The following is a 23,072-nucleotide window of genomic DNA, read 5'->3' as shown; positions in this document are numbered from 1 at the left end:
TAAAAAACTAAGTCATCAGGGAAATAAAATACTGTAAATTTAAAGTTTCACCCCTTTCGTATTGGCTGGCATTCGTAAGTCAGGGACCCTTTGTACATTACTGATGCATGAACACTTAATTGAAAAATTTACATTTCTTAAGAGACCCAACCAAATAAGCAAAACTCTTTGAACACATTCTAAGTATTTTGGGGCTTGTACAGTATATTCGTATGTGTGGATGATCAGTTGATGCTAAAATGTTTGCGATACATTCATCTACATTAATACAATTCTGTTTCAAAAGGGTTCCATGCCTTACTTTGTGCTGAAACTGATTATGACTTTTAAATTTATTTGGCAAATAATCCAGTCATACATGTGGAGGGTTACTGGGAACCTTTGGACTCAACTTGCAAACTCAATGAAACAAGTACACAAGTCCCCTAATCCATGTTAAAATTTTACAATTCATTAAAAATATATACCACAGCAGGATACAATATGGTAGTTTAAAATCTTTACATACAGTATCATTAGTTACAATATATTTCTTCAACGTCTATGGGAAGAAACTAACCCACATTTCTCAAACTTACAAATGCACAAGCTGAAAGAAACCAATATCTTGACTGGATCAAGCATAAAGTATACCATTAGAATGTTTAGGAATACATATCATATAACAACATGTATTGCATAAAGTAACTTTAGTTCAAATCACAGTTTGCTTATTTCATAATGTTAGTAATGCAAAGTCCTTAGAAAACCAACAGGTACTGTATTCTCCTATTCAGAAGCCTCTCACACATACATCAATATAATTATATTTAAAATAGAGTAGCACCTCACTCTCTCCAAATTATTTCTCTTTAGTGTAAATCATGATAGTTTCATATCGTTTGAGCTGTGAAAATGTGGAATCAGATGTTGCAGGCCACTTAAACTTCAAGCAAGAATTTCACAAGTATTGAGGAATTACACATAGTAAAGTTTTGAGGAAATTAACTTCTGTCTGTCCATCCTTGTAGCTTCAGCCATAACAGCATCAGATGGACCTTCTTCGCCACTTGATGCCGATGAGGATGTCTCACTGTGACAGAGATCATGAGAATGTACTTTAGCCCTGGAAGAAAATAAAAACCCATTAAACTAGGAAGAATAGATAATTGTGATGAATGGAATTACAATGAAAGAATTATGAAAAGTGTTAACCCATTCACTATGGGGATGCCAATTTTAAAATTTTATTTGGCTAACGCTAGACAATTTTATTCAGCAGAGAGGGGACCCCGTACACAAGTGGTTAAAAGCTCACACTAATCAGGAATAGAATCATAAGATTAGGCTAGTATAAAAACATTTAAGAGTGTCACAAGTAGCTGAGAATATTTGAAGGTGACATGTGATAAGATAAAAACATGTAATTTTACAGTGATTATGACAATTGTAATAATTCCTTGGTGAGAATTTGTGAATCATTAGTTTATTAATTGTTAATGTCCTAACTACTGAATCCTTAGATACATTTCATTCCAATTTCAAATCAGATTTCAGAGTCATTCCAGAAAACCTACACTGTACTGTAGTTTTTAATCGTGAAACATTAAAGATCAATGGTTACACAAAATATGACATGGAGGATATAGCAAAAAATTCCATTTGATGGTCAAGGAGACCTACTAGATGACCACCACCAAATGGCTCTAGGTTGAGCTTGCTAGTGTCTACTAAGCATGAATGATTGGCAACAGGTTGACATTATCCATTCAGTGTTTCATTCCACATTATATGCTAAGCAACCTTCTCACCCATTTAAATATAGATTCAAATCCAGACTTTGTGGTCTTCTCTTGGAATCAGTGAGGATTCAGGCCAAGAGTTATGACTCTTGGGGGTTTACTTTGGAATACTGATCCCCAACACACTCAGATCTCTAACGATTTAGCATCTATTCTCACAAGAAAGGAACAGATCTGCAGTAGTTCTCTCATACTGTCCCCTTGATCAAGGCTGGTCCTGGAGGGGTGCTGGGCCAGGTAAATGTCCCAGTTTGGCCTACCCTGAGCAAGGGCGGATCCAGAGGGAGGAGGGGTTCTGGGGGTCGGGACCCCCCCCCCCCTTTTTTTCACCAGAAAATTCCAGTACCTATTCTTTAATGCAGTATTGTACTCAGCCATTTTTGTATGGTAAAAAGTATTTACTTTTGACTTCAGAATATCCCCTAATATTAAGTGCGTATGGCTTCAAAATGTCCACCTGTCCAAATCCCCCACTTCTTGGACACCCACCCTCCTTGATATATTCCTGAATCCGCCTCAGCAAAGACCAGCACTGCCCTTGGTTATAAAATTGAATTTCATGCCTTAGACCTAAATTTATGACCTATGGATCTATATGAAAGACCTGTGAAACTTGATCTGTTTCAGAATTAGGAGGATAATATGTAATGTGAATGTCACAAATACATCCTAAACTAGGAAACATACAGTACACCTTCAATGGGAGAAGCATAATATGGACAAACCTAAACTCACTCAGTATACAGTATATATGTAAACTCTTTCTTCAAATATATCTTTAAAAATATTAAAGATGAGACCTAATTAATCTTTTGTATAGTACTGTATGACCTTTCTGTACAATCTCCTTAAGAATGCTAAAAAGAGACCAAATCAACGGACTCACATGTTCTGGTAAAGCAGGTGTGATCCAAAAACAATTCATGTGGATATAATGCTTAGAAACTTCAGACTTGGATATACAGATAAGAATACAATTTTCCCTTAGTTTAATGGTTAGGGCAAAGATCCTACATATTATTATTTGTCTTGTTGTGGAAAAAGCTATGAAAGCAATGGCTTAAAACCTGGATTACTATAAAATCATATAACCCTAGAATAAGCATCGTAATCTACTTGTTAATTATAATGGTAAACTCACAGTTGCATTTGGAAGACTAATATGTGAGTCACCAGAGCCAGAAGATAGGTTATAAAAATTAATATGCAAAGAGGCATGCATCTTACCTGAATGCAACTAAGTGTGCATAATAGGCTGGTGTGGGAATAGAGACTGATCGAGTGCAACGAGAGTACAAATGGCACATGGCATAGGTAAGGGTTTGCAGATCATTCATTGTTAAATCACTGTCATCCCACAGTATGTGATAGTGTGTTGGTTTGCTTGTTCCTTGGATACCCTGAAAAATTTTAACACATTAATCTAAAAATGTTTCAGTTAACATTATTTTCATTTATGAAAAGACACATGCATACTATTTTCATTTAAGTAAATACAGTAACACACACAAACATACTTTACATATAAATATACAGTATACAGTCCAGTAATATCCATTTTTTTACTATGTGGGTGGCATGTGGCCCGAACCATGTCTATGTGCGGCACACTGTGTGATTGAGAAATTCTATTTAATGTGGCCCGTGGTTCAGGCAGATGCAGCCAGCTTATGGTGAGTACAGCAATATTTGTTAAAAGAATAATCTTTACACACAATTCATTACTTTCATCACCTAATAGTAACTACAAAAATGTAACAGTGAAACAATTATAAATACAGTCGACCCTCGTTAATTCAGACCCCTTTAATCCAGATTTCGGATAATTCGGACAAAATCTGAACGAACTTTTTTTTTTTTTTATAGATTTGTAGGAATATTACCTACGCGGACCTAAAGCTAAAATGCTGGTCCACCCACTGCTGGGATAAAACACCAGCGTCTTTTTGGTTAAATGTAACATCTCCACCACTAGTGTGGGGGGGATGCAACTTTTAGCTTCAGACATGAAAAATATTTACCATTTACTGCCAGTAAACAATGGAAACGTAAAATATGTACCAATTAGTAATGAAAAGTTGTGCAGTTCCTTCAGCAAATGAAGCTCACCAACTTACAATAGGCTAAATTACCTTACAACGTGTTTTCAGTAGTCTATGTTGAAGTTCTTAGCACAGGCTAACTTATCATATCATATACGGTATCACAGTTCTCATTGATCTACAAAAAATACCAGTAATAAAAACCTTTTCGATATTTCACACTTAATATAATACCCGGTAATCTACTTCAACCTCCTATTGTTTACAACGACGCATGAACGCACCACCAGCTGTTGAGTATCAATCAGCTAGACGGTACACGTGTTTTTCGAATCGTTTTCAGTTAAAAAACTGTTACATCACATGTATATTTTACCTTAACTGTGCCTGAATGAATATATTCTTCGGAAATAAATAGTAGTTTTGCTGAAACGTGATGTATTTTAATGTAAAATAGGATAAAATACATGACGAAAACAAAAGATTTTACCTAACCTTCCGATGTTCAAGAGAAGTTACTCGTTTTTTTTAATAGTTTTTGGTTAAAATACTGTTATATTACAATGGTATTCTATTCATACTGCGCTTGATATAATGCATTCACGGAAATGTAATATTTTTGCTGAAATGACGTACGTATTACAGTGGAAAGTGGGATAAAATCGTGACGAAAACAATGACAATCGCTTTCTTTCGTTCAAAAGATGTTACCGTAATCGCTTTTCGATTGGTTTTCAGTTAAAAAACTGTTGTATTACAATAATATTCTATCCTAATTGACTTGAATAAATACTACGATACCATATTTCTGGATATTTTCATTAAAATCCATCCAAATCATTTTCCTTGTCATCGTCTGCAGCACCAAACAGCTTCTCCCAGTCCTCTCCTTGAACAGGGCTGGAGGGTACGTGTTTTCCGAATCGTTTTCAGTTAAAAAAACTGTTACATCACACGTATATTTTACCTAAACTGCGCCTGAATGAATATATTCTCGGAAATATATAGTAGTTTTGCTGAAACGTGATGTATTTTAATGTAAAATAGGATAAAATACAGGACGAAAACAAAAGATTTTACCTAACCTTCCGATGTTCAAGAGAAGTTACTCGTTTTTTTGAATAGTTTTTGGTTAAAATACTGTTATATTACAATGGTATTCTATTCATACTGCGCTTGATATAATGCATTCACGGAAATGGAATATTTTTGCTGAAATGACATACGTATTACAGTGGAAAGTGGGATAAAATCGTAACGAAAACAATGACTGAAATATAATGCAATATTAACCCCTAAATCGGTTAATTCGGACAATCGGCTAAAACGGACACCCTCCCCCCCCCTATTAGTCCGAATTAACGAGGGTCGACTGTAGTCAACAATATAAACATTTTAACTTGTTTGAGTTTACGGGCCAAGTTCGGCGCGGTCTGTTTGATGGAGTATCTACTGTGTGGCAGTGGCTCAATTGGGAATTAGATTTAGATTTAGAATGCCCCAGAGGGAGCTAGTTTATTGGGCACCCCATTACATCCTGTGCAAGGTGAAGCACAGAAGCGTTTACAGTTCCCATCTGGGAAGCATACGGAGTTCATGCTTGCCTTTATGACTCATGCATTAAGGGCGTAAAAGCCTGAAGGGTCATGGGTTTTGTCAGCAAGTTACATAAAGTGACAGAATGATGAGTGTGGGGAATTACCCGGTACAATTTATCTGTTTATGGCAAAGCGTGGCAGGTCCCCAATAATGTCAAGTGCCAGGCCACTAAGGTTAGGTAAATCCAAGTGGGGTCAAAGGTAAAGGTCTCTTCCTTGTTGACAGACTCACTCTTCATAGTACCTCATCCTCCATGCCTTTCATGCTTGGCTGTCAGTTCTGTCTACTTCAAGTTTATAAGGGACTCATTTGTCCTAACTTGGAGTATTGCTCTCATATCTGGGATGGCTCTTCTTCTGTTCAACTGTTAGATTGGGTGGTATCAAAGGTATGTCGTCTAATGGTGTGGGTCCAATTTAACCCAATAACTGCAGTATTTGGGGAGTCAAGGGTACACCTATGCTGGAAAAAACTTATACTGTATGAACAATTTTTTAAAATTTAACACGGTATATAAAATTTAGAAGTCATATAAAAACTTTCTACACATTATGGGTGGCAAGTTTAAGGTCTGTGAAGTGAGGCAGAGTGCAACTGGCAAGTGTTGAGGGCTGGTTGTTGTTGTGATGACATGGTGGTGGTGGTGATGCAGCAATGGGTTTGGTGGTGAAAAGTGGGTGCTAAGCCCTTGCATAGGTGGTGAGCCAAGCTATGATGCGGGTGAGGGGCCACTAAGGGCAGGAGGATGAGAGAAGAGGAAAGAGGGTGAAGTGGCATAAACAATTCCGAATCAATCCAGGTTGATGACAGCATGTTAACCAGAGACTCCACCAGCCTTGTGTCTCACTCTACAGGGTCTACCAATCATCACCTTTCCATTCTTAAGATGATGATGATAGTTTTGGGCAAAATCATCTGAAGATGATGATAGCAGTTAAAGGATTAAGGAAGGTGCACATCATTTTTTTTTTCCAATGCATACCTGATGTGAACACAGGTAAAAGTCTCTCTCTGTGGGATGAGTAATGAATGTATCCACTGTAGTTCCTGGGGGAATATTCTTTGACCTGCCCACTCCATCACGGTCTTGGCAGAACAATCTGTAAAGGAAATTATTAATACTACTTTATACAGAAAAATGCATGGGCCTTACAGTTCTTAAGACTATTCACATATCTGAGTACTGTATAAGGGCAAGCCTTTCACAGAATAAATTATTTACACGACTTAATTTTGCATTATCTTCCCTATAGAGAAAAAATAAATATAGACTCCTGAAAATATATATCTCTACAACACAACTATCAACTCATAATTTTTAACTAATAGGTCACTCTTTTGCTATTCTTGATATGCATTCAACGCCTCTCCCTTAATGAATATGTTCTTATATTCCAGGATCCAACCACTCCATGTCTGATATAGAACAGTACAGGTATTCATAATTCACAATATCTAGTCTTTTTTTCTCCACTATATGAAAAGAACCTTCTTCAATACAGGTTAGCCATCTAGTTATAAACTGATATTTACAAGGTTTTGACCACAGGCTTTTTCATGACTAAGCCATTTCAAAGCAAGGTGAACACTTTTGAGTCAATGGCTTATGACCTGAGATCTCAATGCTTCCTGAAACTATCTGGAACATGAATTTAGCTTTGACTGGATGAGCCGATTGATTGTATCCAGCTTGTGATGTAACCACTAATTGTATGTTTAGTGGATTCTTCCACTGTGCATACCATGAGCTTTCTCAGCAAGTTAGAACTAGTAGGCCCTGAAGAAGATGTTCAGTGGTGGTATGCAAGGACCAGATAGCCAAAAGAATATCTATCATGTCTCTCTGACCTTGGAGGAGCAATATTAGTTGATCTCTTACCTTGTATGGTGTCTTTTCTGAACAACAATAAATGTCATTGCTGGAGTATAGCCTTCCTCCAACTCCGTACAAGCTGCACGCATAGCCTTCAGTTCATATGACAATACTTCTAGGAACTGTGACTCACTGACACCATCACGAAACATGATAATCCTATCTGGTTTCCGTTTTGTAGATTTATAAAATGATATCAGAAGGTTCCTGAAAAAAATAAAAAATAAATTTAGCATATTTGGTATTATTTTCTTCCACTCAACTCAAAAAGCATCACCTATCATAGTAGCAACAAAATCATGTACAGTGGGGTATGCTATAATGAACGGATCCTACTACGAATATTCCTATAACGAACGGTTTTACCTATAAAATTGAGAATGCTATAACGAACGAAACTCCTACAACGAACATTATTTAAAAAAAAAAAAAAAATTTTTTTTTTTTTTTACTAATTTATTGTTTTTTTATTACAAATATTAATGATATTCTTTATTTCAGGGGTTTAGATGCATATTTATGCACTTTTTTACAATTTTTACAATTTTATATTATATTTTTCAGTGTTAAGTGGTTGTATTTGGGGGCCTGGAACGGATTAATCCTATAACGAACGAATGCTATAACGAACAAGGTTCTAGAACCAATTAGATTCGTTATAGCATACCCCACTGTAAATTTAAACTTTCTATAATTACCTGTACTGTACTCATAAATAAAGGGAGGTAGCACTGTACAGTACTGCGTTACAGTATTTGTCACATACTGTACCCTCATTAATTCAAATCCTTGTACAGAAATTCGGATTTTGGATTAATTCATATTTTATTTATTTTTTAATCAATTGAACGATTTGAATTCGGAATGAATCTGAAATAAACGAGCGGTTCCAAAACATCAACTAATATTATAGGAATATATTATGAAATAGATTAAGATGAATGAATTATAACAATATACTGTAATATGAATCATAGTAAGATATTGTACAATACTACAATTGGGTACTTAGCCCAGGAGAGGAGGCAGCGGGTGGTGGAGGAGGAGGGAGAGCAGGGCAACTCACCATCCATATTAGTCAGACTGTGATCCCTTTATATTGACAGTACATTATGCAATTTCACCACAATTCCCAAATCATTTAGGTTCATTTAATGCCGGGTCAGTAAAACATTATCGAAAAAGAATCAATTTTCCCCCAAAAATCACATACTCCATCCCAGGTGAGGTATTGCACAGTAGTATATTCCAGGTCTCTTGTTTACAGAGTGGTATCAGCTGATCACTCCTGCTTTCCCTAACATGTTGCCAGCACTCACCATCTTTCAAGCACTATTGTTGTCTCTGCTCAAAATGGTTGGTGCTTACCACAGTATCTGTCTTGAGCATTAGTAATTAACATTGTAGAATATTTATCAGAACGTAATAAATATTATTGTACTGTAGTGTACAATACATCTCTATATGGCCTGGTTTAGTCACCGATCAGTCGTTAAGTGCAAAAGTAGCCAAATCAAGCCATTATGTATCAATTATTTTTAAATTAGAAATTAAAATGTTAAAAGACAATAATTTAGTAGTGCTATGTAAGTGCCTTGTTACCTCCTGCATCATCACCTATCTCTCACCTCGTCAGCTCACTTAACGGAATGTTTTGCCATGAAGGTATATAATGAATCACTTTAAAACAGAACAGTCGCAATCATCATATGACAGAGACTCGGAGCATTTGTGAGAATTCTTTGTCCGGTGTGTCATTTTGTGTAACACTGGAAAGGTGACAAAAGCAGATACCCTTTTTGCTGACCTACTCAACAAGCAGAAACTAGTAACCCTTGCACCAGCAATGGCATTAATTTTCATGATGTAAGCCCAATTCAAATACTGTACAAAGAACAAACCACTTACTTTGTCATCTCCTTAAGGTCCTGTATCATCTCAGTGCGATGTTTCTGATGACGGACCTCCACAGCATACTTGGAAGCAAACTTATCAGTTGTGGCTACAACTGCTGCTAGGGAAGGAGTTGATATATCAGATGCTTGAGGATGATTAACATCTGCACCCATGATCATTACTGGATTACTGAAAACCTATAAAAGAAATAACAAGACTGTACAAGTACTGTACTCTACTTAACAGGGATCTCAAAATCAAAGAATTTACAATATAGCAACCATATTAAAATCTATTGCAAGAGACTCAAAAGCATATATGATACATTGATATTAACTTTGATTTCCAAGAGGAGTTACTACAGTGCAATCTATACCGATATATCAGGACAGCATAGCTTGCCATTAGAACTTACCAAGCCATGGCAAGCACTACCTGGGTCTTTTCACACAGGTCAATCTTATCCTCCCTTTAACTGAAAAATTTGATTTTTTTCTTTACTATTAATAAATGATAATCAACTTACAATAGGACGAGAATTTACTCCAAGTACATTATTTGTGCCTCCCATCTTGGCATTAATCTTGAGCAGGATATTTCCAACAGTGGGTGCTTGATTTTTCCTGACATTTAATCCTTGAATGCATTGTGTTATGACACCCAAAACCCGATCACCAACTTTCTTTACTCGACCTGCGGTTAATGAGATAAAATATAAAACACTTTCATTATACAGTAGAATATCTATCGATACTCATACTACATATTTCTATGGTTTCCTCAGTATCTTGTCTGTCAAACACCGTACACTATGCAAATCAATGTATCACTAATGATATAAGCAACAATCTCTATTGCAAATAAATACTATTTCAAATCCTAACAATAAATGGACAGCTACATGAACATTTTCCATGAACCAATTAGCTATTTGTAGCTACACTGTAGATGAGGGGCGTGGCTTATGGGCCAGGTTAATGTGGAAACACTATAAGCTGCTTAGAGGACATTGCATTAGTCAAAACTAAGGCAAGTCCGTTCACTACAAAACAATGGACAGTGCAACACAGAGTGAGAGCATGCAGGCTGCTTCACTTGGATTCTCACTAACCACCAGCTCCTACATTGTTCATGAGCCCTAAATACATAGCGGGAGTCCATGTGTGCCTACAGTATACTGGTTCTGATTGCATGAGCTTCATACATCCAACCCGTCACACAATTTTCCCATATAAAGTGAGGGAGTGGTAGAAATAGGGTATTCACATAATAACAATAAGGAAAGTTGTATAAAACAAGGTCCATCTGCATTTGTAAGCCATACATACCATAAACATCTTTAGATTTTGGTAATACAACCATAATCATTTCAATTGTAGGGAACTTCTTCTTGATATTGGCAAAATCAACTTCAGGATTAACTGCATAGAAGTCTCTGACCTCGCGTATTTCCACTGGTTCTTCTATGGTCATCCCACGTTCTCGTCCCATTCTTCTCAGGCTTCCTAAAAACTCACTGTGCAGAAAAATATAAAAAATTAATAAAACTGCAAAATTTACATAAGGTTGTGTCCATAAGATACAGATGTCTCTTACATGTAGGTCACTTGACTGATGAGCTCTAATATTATTGTTAATCTGACCTATGATGCTTGAACTCGGTGTTTGCGAAATATATCACTACACTCAGGTATGAAGCTTTAATAGAATCCCACGTGGATCAAGAATCATAAAGACTCATATTGACTAGTGACCTATACTATTTTTTATAAAAACATCTGGTTCTTGTTTGTGACAAACTGTCTAATGATGAGATACAAATGTTTAAATTATCATCAACTATCTTGAACAGTTTAACAGTGATAATTATCTTAAATAGTTTAACAGTGATGGATAGTCAAGCAGACAGACAGGTGAATGATCAAATGAAGAAGTGCAAATACTTGAAGATGTTTTAACCATTTTACCATTATATAAGCACCACTATGTTTTCCAAGGACGGCTATGGTTTCAGTAAATTATGACAAAGGAAGGGTGCTTACACTGTCCAGTGAGGCTCACTCACCACTTTACAGCCATTTTCCAAATTTGCATGGATTAACTGTGACTACATGATGGCTGTTCTCCAAGCTGCAGTCTTTTACAGCCTCTCTGGTCAAGTTCTCATCTCTATTGTTATTTCTCAAAACCTTTCCCTGTGTCACTCCTGGTCTATCCCTTGCTTCCATCCCCTCCACATTCACACTCCTGCAGCTCTTGACATAACTGGTCTCCTACTTTCTCTCCATGTGCCTGAACCTTCCAAGCCTACCCCTGCACTGTCATTGGCTACTTCCATTCTTCTCAGCTTAAACAGAAAACTTCTTTTACATTCTGGTCTATAAATTTCCATACACTCCTTGGATCTTATGTCTGTAGAGTACTGACTAATAAAATTGACTATTCAAATATGTAATCATCTTACTCTGCTCACAATAGTGATCTCTGTTAGCTGAATATGATTGTTTACCCATTACAACTGAGCCATTTCAAAGTAGAAATAGATATCATGCAGCAAATACTAACAAAATAAAAATTTAACTGAAATTTTGATAGTAAGCTTCCTAACACAGCTGGCATTACAGACTCAATACAATGATTGTATGCAATTAATTTACATCAACCTAATGGATCATATGGAATGTGTTAGATGAAAATAGTTTGTTGTCAGCAAAAGTAGCTGCAGACTAAATTAATGAGCCCTGCCCCCAATTCAACCTTTTCCGTAACTTTCCACAAACCTCAAAACAGAAAACCACATAAAATTATATCATTATGAAGAAGTAAGTCAACATAATACTTGAGGAATAATTGTCAACCTAATGAACAATTAAAAACTTACAGCAAGAAGTCTTTCTTCACATATCCTGCATCATAATTTACAACAGCCCAACACCCTAATTTGGCACTCAAGTAGAAATTTCGATTTCGGGCATCCCACACACCCTGGTAGGGCAGGAACTCTTCATTCATCTGAATCTTTGGGGCAGGCAAAACTCGGCCATCCAAAATCACTGGCTATTAGAAAAAAAATAATAATAATAATTAAATAAAATAATTTGAATGCTGTACACTGTAAAAGAAAATTCATCATAAAAAAAAATTCATCCAATTTTACATCACAATTACAGTAGTGCAAAGTCTGCATTTTTGCAGCGTAAAAGATAATTGCTATTAACCTCAAAATATCTCCTAATATCAATTGAACATGGCTTCAATATGTCAATGACATTGATCAGATTTCCAAAAAATTTCTGGGGGGCTTACAGCGCACGCCTTCCCACACCCCCAATTGGTTGTGCTTGCCATGTTCCCCACCCACAACTTCTTGGACCCCCCCCCCCCACTTTGATATTATTGAATCTGCCCCTGGTCTGTGACCACAGTATACAAGCTGTTCACTCCCACTTCTAATTTTGGGAGACACATGAGCCTACTCATGGAGTAAAATACAAAATTGTCAATTATACATAGTGAACCACTATGCCAGCTGAGGTGAAGAAAATTACCGGTAAGTAAACCATTCAAGCTGGAAGTGTCTGGTATGTTTAGGTCAACATTCTATGCCAAGGATAGTTTATAACACTATTCCTTCGCAGTCCACTACATTGGGTTTATTTATTTCCATATTTATTATGGCATAAGTGTTCTAACTCCACACAGTATAAGGAGAATCTGGCCTTTAAGTTAGTCCCTTTCGGGCCCAAAATTTATTTCCTTACGTCAAATCTTTTTGTGGCCCTGCAAGACTTTGTTTTATGGTTCCTGTATCCGTATTAGCCTCTGTCACATTAATATTATATAAATATGGGCTAAGAACACATATTCATTATATACATTTTATCACCCAGACTATTGAGCATACAGCTACATAAGCATTTGTTCTGTCACACCTCCGAGGGTGGACAGCCCATAAACATTTGTTCTTTCACACCTTCTCGGGTGTACAGCCCATAAAACTACAGACTCAACCCTCATTGTGTGGGTAGGCTGTTCAGTTAATGTCCGTGTTGAAGTGTGGTTTATCTCCAACCACCAGGCATCAGACTCAGAGAGTTCAGCCCAGTTCTCACCAGTTCACAGCCCGGCACGATACCTTAAAATAGTGTCGAGAGACTGTGCCTCTCTCTAAATATGTCAGCTAATTACAAGCTAATAGCTAATGCTCATTAGTCTGTCAATACCAAATAATTGTACAGACATGACTACCCAATATAACTAGAAAATCACCACGAGTGTTTACATTAAACCAAGGAACAAGTGAAGAGAACAGTACCTGTGTGTCTTATTTAACTTACAAGCTAAGATAATTATAAGTACAACCCAGGACAGCTGTGACGATTTCAATTATCAACCAATCTACGACTGTATCAAAGGTGACACACCGAGAGATTACCTGATATCTCACTCAGCTGCATCAAAGGTACCAGCGACTAACCTACACTCATTCAGGCACGTGTTAACAAGTGAGATACAATAGTTTGATATCATACCACAGCTAAAACATATCCCAAACCAAAGATTGACTGATTGACTGATTGTGGTAATTACATCTGCATGCAGGATGACAGTTTATATGACAAGGAAGTGCTCCTTATTCAAAGGTAAGAGAAATTAATAGGCACAAATATTTCAAAGCTCAAAATTTGAAACTACACACAAGACAAGCAGGAAAGTTTTTTTGGACCATAAACATCCTTTCTCTCCAGACTTCACAGTGATATCTCCGTTAGCTGGAACAACTGGTGCAAAGCACTTCCGGGAATGAGAGATTTCCATGTATCGAGACAACTCTCTCAAAGTTGGAAAAAATCCCTCATCCCCAAAATTTTCTTAAATTTTCTGGGTAACGGAAAAATTTTCTCGGAAGTTCCAGAATGATGCATTATTTCATCTCTCAAAGCCAGAACAAAATTCCTCATCCCCGGAATTTTTCGGATAACGGAAAAATATTTTCTTAAGTTGCAGAAATTGCGCATTACATCATCTCTCGAACCCGGAAAAAACTCCCCCATCCCTGGAATTTTCCGGGTACTGAGAAAATTTTCTCAGAATTTTCCAGAAAATGTGCCCCTTGGAAAATTGTTCCCAAAGCTGTAATTTTCCAGAAAATTCCGGCTTTGGGACCGATTTTCCGAGAAATTTCAATTCCGGCTATCAGAGAGTTCCAGGTTTGAGGGATTCCAGCTAATGGAGTTATTACAGTATTAATAAACTTACTTATCAAAATACATATATACATAGTACTGTACAGTATATCATATGGCAGTGGAATCTTAAAAATTCCAAGCACACAAAATCGATTATGTTTAAATATGCTCACTCACCCGGTCTGATATGTTGAATTCTAAAGCTCTCATCATGGGATCGTTTGACAAATTTTGTTGATTAACAATATCTTGGATTTTATGTAGTCTCTCTGATGGAATTTTGGCTGTATTTCGAATGAACTGTGACGTCTCTGAGTCACTAAGCTTTTTAGGTACCTTCTGTCCTTTTGCGATCCTGCAACACTGGAACATTATTGAACATAAGTACTGTATATCTATAGATCATATTAAACTTACTAATAAATGTATTATGAAGCGAGACTCGTGACAGAATATAAAATTTACCAATAAATGTACCCCTTTGCCAGTAAGTACATAAATCTAAATAAAGTATATGTCACTTGATAAAGCTATTACACTCAAATCGAAACACTAAGATCGTTTTGCCTCCAATATGCTCGCAGCTACATATGCCTACCAGCTACCAGATGATTCAACTCTCCACATTTTCATACTACCTGTTCATCTTTCAACACTTCAGCTCCAAGTTAATTAGCATACAGAAATAAAAAATAAGTTTCTAGAATGTTTTGTTGCACTTTGTTTCCATATAAAACTTAGAGAACAATTGGGCTATCTGGATGGTTAGTGGTCTGACTTCCAGTGAGTGGTTGAGTGCACAAATGACTTGTTTACATTAGCTTCCACTCACTGGACAATTGTAATTACAGCATTTGGTGAGTATCTAGAGAGGTGAAATTGGGTCCTTAGGGACAGTTTCGATACAGCACACTGTATACTAAGCCTTCAGTACACAAAGAGGCAGCATGGCCAGTACTGCACTTGACCACATTCACTTCTCCAAGTTGTAAACTTAGGTACCCATTTATAGCTGGGTGAACTGGGAGTGCCCGGGAATCGAGCCGCCAACTCCAGGAACAGGAGGCAAGTGCTGTATCCACTTGACCACTGCAGCAACATGTACTTGCACATTTAAAATAGCCTGCACTTTGTTATGGTCAATTATGGTTGCCAATCATTTCTAAGGCAACATATAGTCATCAGGTAGTACATATGCCTTGTTCACATCCTGACTAACTTTCTACACCAACAGTTTAAGGCAGCAGTTCACCTGGTCAGAATGGGAAGGTTTTACCATCTCAGACATCAGTAATATCGTTGGTTCACTGAAATGAGGGAGAGAATAGAAACTGCTCTTTGAATTAAGTCCAGATGAAATTTTGTAAAATAATGACACCAGTAATGCAAATGCGTCATATCATGCAACTTTCTGTGCAGATTCCCAACTTAAGCCAGAGGCTGGTGTGAAGAAAAAATCATGGGTTAGAGTGGTTCCACACGAGTCCTTCGGTCTCTAGACCATAGGTCCACAACCTTCATATTTCCGGCTGGCATGACAGCATCCAAAATATGTGATGAGCGGCCGGCTAGATTGATCAGGTAGATAAGGCTGTTTAAACATTTGATGCAGCAAATACCTTATATGATTCTCTTTGTAAAACTAGGAAATATTATACCTGGCAGCTGGCAACACACACACACCAAGTATATATAATGCTTGTAACAATTGGTCAAAATTCATAGAGTTTTTTCCTGAAAAATTTTTGTACTAATTTATTTCAAATCCTTTTCTTTTTATACAGACGAGGTCAGTCATTGTCAGTCGTATATTAACAGGGGGAAATCTTGGAGGTGCACACTTGTTGCTTCTCGACCTGTAGATTAATATTCTGAAGCACACTCACAAAACTACAGTCATTGTTGGACCATTGAAAAAAAAAAGTGCATTAATTAACACTGAAACAGGTAGATTTCATATCATTTTCAATGTTTGGGTCAACTCAGTGTTGTCAGCAGACTTATGTATAGAACAAGTACTGTATTGCTCAGAGCTCACTGCACTCACATAAAGGAACTTGTGCAAGCAGCTTTTACTAAATTTGAACCTGATTTCATAAAAATTGCAGAGAACATTTAGTCTAAAATTATAACACATATGATTCTTAGTATTTTATAATGTGAAACATAATTTTTGGTTGCATTAATTTCTATTGCCACCCATTAGGTACTTAAAAGTTTTGTTCTGTATTCTTATCTAAATACAGTATATGATTTAGTTCTAAAAATTTTCTTAATGCCAATTTTGTTTTATATCTTAAATTTAATACATGATGCATAATTACACTGTATGATGGCTGTGGCCGATTACTTATTTCTTGTTTGTATTGTGGCCAATACTTTATAAAATTTGCGGATCCCTGCTCTACACCTGTGCTTTATTAAGTCAAAGTTTTACAGCAAAATCTTGAAAATTCTCAAACAACTGTACCTAAATACTGTACAGCCAAAACTTTATATAAAATAAGTCCAGACTTATGAGGTCTTACAGTATATAGGACAAGAAAATGAAACAACATATATATTCTCTTACTTCAATTGGTATGTAGATGTTCCTTTGAACTGGTCCAACTTTCAGGCAGTTGAGACGTGGATAAGTCAGTTTCTTCCTATAACAATCTAAAAAATACTTTTCCACTGTACACTGTTTAATTTTACCACCACCAGTGTCAAGTGGAAAGGTCTGACGGTCTGCTCCCAAAACTCCGACATCTGTGACCTTGTACGTTCGTTTGTTTTGTGAGTGTGTTACTTGTACCTGAAAAATAAACTTATTACATCACAAGTACAGTATAATAAACTGAGTATGTCAGTGGAATAATTTTACAACTACTGTATGTACAAGAAGTAGATTGTACAATACTGCTGCACAGTTCTTTGCCTCCAATTGGAATTACATTAAGTAACTGATATTCAATCCTAATACTGTACCCTATATTCTACCATGACCCATGGTTAGGCTGTTCTTGTTACAACATTTGCCAAATTTGGTGTCTTGGCCAGCATAACACAACCACTGTGACAGCTGGGGCCTAATCTTACAACAGGCTATCCCTCTGTCTGCAAGTTGGGGTCTCATTTTATGCGGGTCTCATGTGTGTGATTATTAGGTAAGCGGTTAGGTGAAATGTGACCTTAGTTATAGCTTACGCGGAAAGTCATGGGTAGCGCAGGTAGCGGTATAATGTCAATTTAGTGACCTTTTGCTTTATTAGCCCCAAATTTAGCAATAATAGTCATTTTAGTCATTGGACATTAGTTTTATAATGTATCAGTACAGTAGTACCTCAGCAGGTAGTAGGTAGCAGGCAGAGTTAAAAAGTAGCAACAGCACTGGCTAACCATTACCCAAGAACATGATCCACAAATCGATTAACATCCAGGTCCCCAATTGCTGCTGGGTAGATAGAGGCAAATGGCATAAAGAAACTTGCCCATAGTTTCACCCTGCCCTGTTGACCACTGTTTTCACCGAGATGATTGTTATGTACTGTAAAGTGTTATATGTAAGTAACCACAGAATTTGTCTTGTGAATAAAGAGAAAACTGTATACACTGTATTTTAGAGTACTATAAAGATAAAAATAAGAGGGTAGGGGTATACTGTGTGAGGGAGATGAGAGTGATCTAGGAGCAGCAGGTAGGGGGTGGTGGTAGCACGAGTGGGTTGTTCCCTCCCCCGCGATCCCTTAAAACATCTTTATGCAATTTCACAATGATTCACATATCATTTAGGTTCATTTGGTGCTACATTGATAAAATACTATCATAAAATAATCAACTTTCCTAAAATAAGAATCCCACACTCAACACCATGAGTCATTTGTTTACAAAGGGCAAACAAACGATCACGTTAGCTCCTTCACCTTTCATGCTTACCACAGTATGTCTTTAACACTTAGTAAATTAGTACAGTATTAAGTGTTGTTAATACAGAGGTGCTACTGCTATGATGCAGAGGGCTTATGGCATCTCCTAGTAATTAACATGATGAAACAGTTACTCCAAAAAGAGTATTCATGGTTTTGACCATTTGCGAGTACCTGTATTGTATTTTGGAAACCTAACCTCCGTAAAAATTCATAGCTGTGCAAATTTTTCCAGGGATAAGAGAATTCATTCGTCTCAATCCCCGCAAACACACTGCACCTGCTGTTCTGGCTGATGGGGATAGTACTGCATTACTTTTACCATATTCTAGAGAATATATACCTCTGGTCTTTTCATACACACATTTTATAACCCCAAACACATGATGATAGTCAGGGAAAAACAACAACTCTGAAGTAAACCTTAAGTTCCTTACCCTCATATTCCTGAGTTCTTTCGCAAGTTTACGTTGTTTGTCAGGTCTTAATGTTGAATTAAAATCATGGGGCTGGAAATTCAATGCTTCTTTCATGTATTCCAAAACACTCTGGTCCTTGTAAAAAGCTGTATGAGCAACTGAAATACAAAAATAAATAAGTCATGAATATTCTCAACATTTTTGCATCACAGCCATAGTATAACACTATCAACTAATTTCCTATAAATCACTACATATGCCTCATTTGATTCATTTAAATATCTTTATATGTATTTCAGTAAAGCTATTATCTTTTAGTCTCCATTATTTCATATTTAGACAAATACACAGATATTGGGTACATTTTCAATTGCCCAGCTGGAAGTAAGTTAAGATCTCAATATTCTGAAGCTGTACACATTTCTTCATTGTCATAATACTGTACAGTAGAAGTCCAAAAAGCCGGACTGCTTGGAGATTGGGTCGGTCCGAATTTTCGGATTTTCCGGATTCTCAGGCAGTACCTGTACAGTCGGCCCTTAACATACGCGGGTTTAGCATGCACGGATATGCAAATACACGGAATGCCCCGCCGGAGGAATATTCTGTACATTGAAGTACATTCAAATCGCGCGCCATTCAACTCGCACGCGGCACCGAACACGGGACACCGCCCGCTTCCGCAACCTCACACACACACGCATAGCTCTCCCTCACTCAGTCAGTCTCGCTGTAACCATGCTTGTGTTGACATCAGCATTGTAGTTACAAAAATATTACATTTCCGAGAATGTATTATATCAAGCACAGTATGAATAGAATATCACTAATATAACAGTATTTTAATCGAAAACTATTAAAAAAACGAATAACATATCTTGAACATCGGAAGGTTAGGTAAAGTCTTTTGTTTTCATGTAGTTTATCCTAATTTACATTGAAATACATTACGTTTCAGCAAAACTATTATTTATTTCTGAGAATATGGAAATGTAATGTTTTTGCTGAAATGACGTACGTATTACAGTGGAAAGCGACGAAAGCAATGACTTTCGCTTTCTTTCGTTCAAAAGATGTTACCGTAATCACTTTTCGAATGGTTTTCAGTTGTGGGATTATGAGGCTAATGATAGGATAGAATATTATTGTAATACAGTACAGTTCAACAGTTTTTTAACTGAAAACCATTCGAAAAGCAATTACGGTAAAATCTTTTGAACAACGAAAGAAAGCGAAAGTCATTGTTTTTGTCATGATTTTATCCCACTTTCCACTGTAATATGTACGTCATTTCAGCCAAAATATTACATTTCCATATTTATTTCTGAGAATATATTCATTCAGTCACAGTTAAGGTAAAATATACTTGTGATGTAATATTTTAATGAAAATATGGTATCACAGTTTTCTTTTGTTTCAAATTTAATTAACAAAGATTGATGTTTCAAATGTAATGAACAAAAATTTATGTACAGTAACTATAAATAAACTATAAAAAATGAATACTTTGTTTTACATCGTCCTGTGCATACCATACCATGCATTTGGCTACTTTGGGCTTGCTATGATGAAGCAAGAGATCTGCCCTGGCAACTGTACCGACACTCACAGCTGGTGGTGCATTGGTGCGTCGTTTCCATTGTTTACTGGTAGTTACTGGTAAATATTTCTCAACCTAACGAAACTATTACCGGTTTAGAGGTCGACCCCCAATTTTTTGCCAAATAATTTGGTCTTAAATACTCGAACTACACACAGGTATATACGGTAAATAAGGACATGGGGGGGGGCCAGCAAAAGTACACAGATTTTTAACATTCACGGGTATCTCTGTTACCTAACCCCCGCATATGTTAAGGGCCGACTGTACATTTAAAATTCAAATTTAAAGAGGAATAAAGAAGAGATGAACAGGTACATTTCGATAGTTTATTCATTAGCAAATATAACATGCTCCATTTATCAAAACGAGCAGTTTTAAAGAAAAAGCTGTGAATTCTAGAATTTTATTCTTTGCCTTTTTTATATCATAAATTGTAGACATTCCAATGTTGTATGTTTCCATTAGAACAGTATTGCTCACACCACGTTCTAGTTTCTTAATTGTTTCAAGTTTGTCACTCAATTTCAACTTGTTTTTCTTTCTCTTCACACAACGAAGTTTATCTACTTTAGGAGCCATTATTGTGGGCTTGTACAATACTCTGTAAATGGGAATAGGACTCAAAATTACATACGTTGTCACAGTTTGATTGCTCATTTTAAAGTGGCGACCGCGTGGTCGCTTGTTGTCGCTGTGCAGCTGTGGCGCTCAAGCAAGCGCACATACACACAAAAGCCCACTAAATTAAAAAAAAAAAAAAAGTGAGTTTTCGAAAAGTCAGGATTCTCGGGTGATCCGGAGTTCTGGCATCCGGATTTTTGGACTTTTACTGTATGTCTATTAATGTGCACACTATCATACATTAATTTGTTTGTCTTTATTGAATGTTTTTCATGTTGAAATTTCTATCTAAATTTCATCCCTTGCCTTGAAGGTGATGTTAGGATTGCATTTCCCTCATTCCATTAATTCTTATGGGAAAAAATTGCTTTAATATACTGCATTTCAATAACTGTCACACTTTTCAGGAACATATTCCTAATTTCAGCTGGGTTATTACTGTATCTCTTATGTATGTAAAATTTAATAATTCCTTTTCTACAGTATGTGAACCGACTGGGATCCAATACCCATGGGTATTGGGTAATGGCAAATATAGCACAAGATATTACCTTGTATCTACAGTATGCACAATTCTGTATTTCCTTACTTACAGTTTATCCCCCATACAATGACAATTATGCAGTATTGTTCAGTTCTGTATTATCCAACCTGGTAATATTCTGTGTAACAAGGAAGCACTGTTCTGTATCACAACAATAATAATGGGTCACACGGTTTTGTGAGTCAAGTTTGATTAGTGTTACAAAGGAAGAACTAATAACTAGTATACAGGACACACCATACCTGATATTTCAGATTCAAGGTCACCAAGTCGCCTATAGAGTAAAGCCTCGAATAACAACGGTAATGTGTCATCTAACATTGCAGTGTAAGATGAATCGTCGTATCGTGAAGCATTAATTACCATTAAAATATAGCAATAATAATGAGATGCATTCCCTATTGTGATCTTTTCATATCTTTTGTGTGGCTTTTTACCTCTTCCTCCCCCCCCCAAACAATAAAATTAATACAAAAATAAACTAATTTAAATAATGTTTATGAATGTACTTTATACAATATAAATCAATAATAATATGACCAAACAAGAGGAAATGGGACGCCATTGTTGTTGTCAATGCTTACACCCATAATGACAGTTCTCCATTTGAAACTGAAGAATGTAAGACCCTAGTTGTTGCTGTAGTAATATTAATGAAAACAAAAAATATGCATGTATTAATGTTATTTAATGTACAGTAGAAACCACTGATGGTATACAAAAAAAATGCGAGAGACTGATATCGAAGGCCAACGATGTACTCTATGTACGCACTCAGGAAACATAGTGTCATTTTCTTATTTAGAATACCCTGTATTTACAAGATTCATTATTGTTTACTTCTGAATATCTATTTGATTGAATCCATGTTTATGTATGCAAAATGAACAATATAATTTATTAACAATACATAGAATATTAAAACACACAAGAGGAGACAAGATGCATTGTTTTTGTTAATGTTTACACCCAAGACGATGTTCTCCATATGAAACTGAAGAAAAGAAAATCCTGCTAAGGTGCTCCATTGTTTCCCTTTTCCTGTGTGGTTTTATCGAGATTTATATTGTCCATGTTTCCATTGTGGATGGATATATACAGTTGTAACCCGCTTAACGGGTCAATTGAACCCAGGGTACGTTAAGTGAAAACCGCTTAAGTGAACAACAGAACATATGGGATGAATTCCAATAGACTGGCCCGACCCCAAACTCCACTTTCTGACGACACTATATGTTAGTAAAAATATTATCTTAACTTTATGATGGTATGCACACACAATTAATAATTAAGAAATATCAATAATATTAGGTTTTTAACACTTACATTAGTAGAAAAGAGGCAGGGATGGGAAGTTGGTTCGAGGCAGAGGGCAGATTATTGGCCCTCACCTGTATCACTTGTATCACTATCCACAGAGGCTTGCAGGGCCTCTTTGTCAAACCCTCAAAGTCCATATAAGTCCATATCCTCACTATAATTATCACTATCACTGACTTGGGCCAGCTGTGGTGGGTGGTGAAGAACTATAATGTTTTGATGACTATTGTATATATATATATATTATACATATATATATATATATATATATATATAT

The 23,072-nt window shown here is 36.4% G+C and overlaps 1 protein-coding gene across 1 annotated transcript in view; it reads right to left on the bottom strand.

Annotated features, from left to right (window-relative positions):
• Positions 1-38: 38 nt before the first annotated feature.
• Positions 39-23,072, bottom strand: part of LOC121878871 (protein argonaute-2-like) — a 42,225-nt gene continuing 19,191 nt past the window's right edge. The window contains exons 6-16 of the mRNA XM_042385297.1: positions 18,726-18,865; positions 16,953-17,177; positions 14,558-14,743; positions 12,073-12,248; positions 10,520-10,707; positions 9,718-9,884; positions 9,204-9,388; positions 7,302-7,502; positions 6,405-6,522; positions 3,009-3,181; positions 39-1,105 (exon numbers count right to left, since the gene is read on the bottom strand). Of these exons, the coding sequence (XP_042241231.1) occupies positions 958-1,105; positions 3,009-3,181; positions 6,405-6,522; positions 7,302-7,502; positions 9,204-9,388; positions 9,718-9,884; positions 10,520-10,707; positions 12,073-12,248; positions 14,558-14,743; positions 16,953-17,177; positions 18,726-18,865 (1,907 nt within the window). The 3' untranslated portion in view covers positions 39-957. The remainder of the gene's footprint in view (positions 1,106-3,008; positions 3,182-6,404; positions 6,523-7,301; positions 7,503-9,203; positions 9,389-9,717; positions 9,885-10,519; positions 10,708-12,072; positions 12,249-14,557; positions 14,744-16,952; positions 17,178-18,725; positions 18,866-23,072) is intronic.

Source organism: Homarus americanus, unplaced genomic scaffold (genome assembly GCF_018991925.1).
Source record: "Homarus americanus isolate GMGI-L3 unplaced genomic scaffold, GMGI_Hamer_2.0 scaffold36088, whole genome shotgun sequence".
Classification (NCBI taxonomy): Eukaryota; Metazoa; Arthropoda; class Malacostraca; order Decapoda; family Nephropidae; genus Homarus; species Homarus americanus.
Note: the sequence above shows the minus strand (reverse complement) of the source record. Positions and strands in the feature narration are given on the sequence as shown.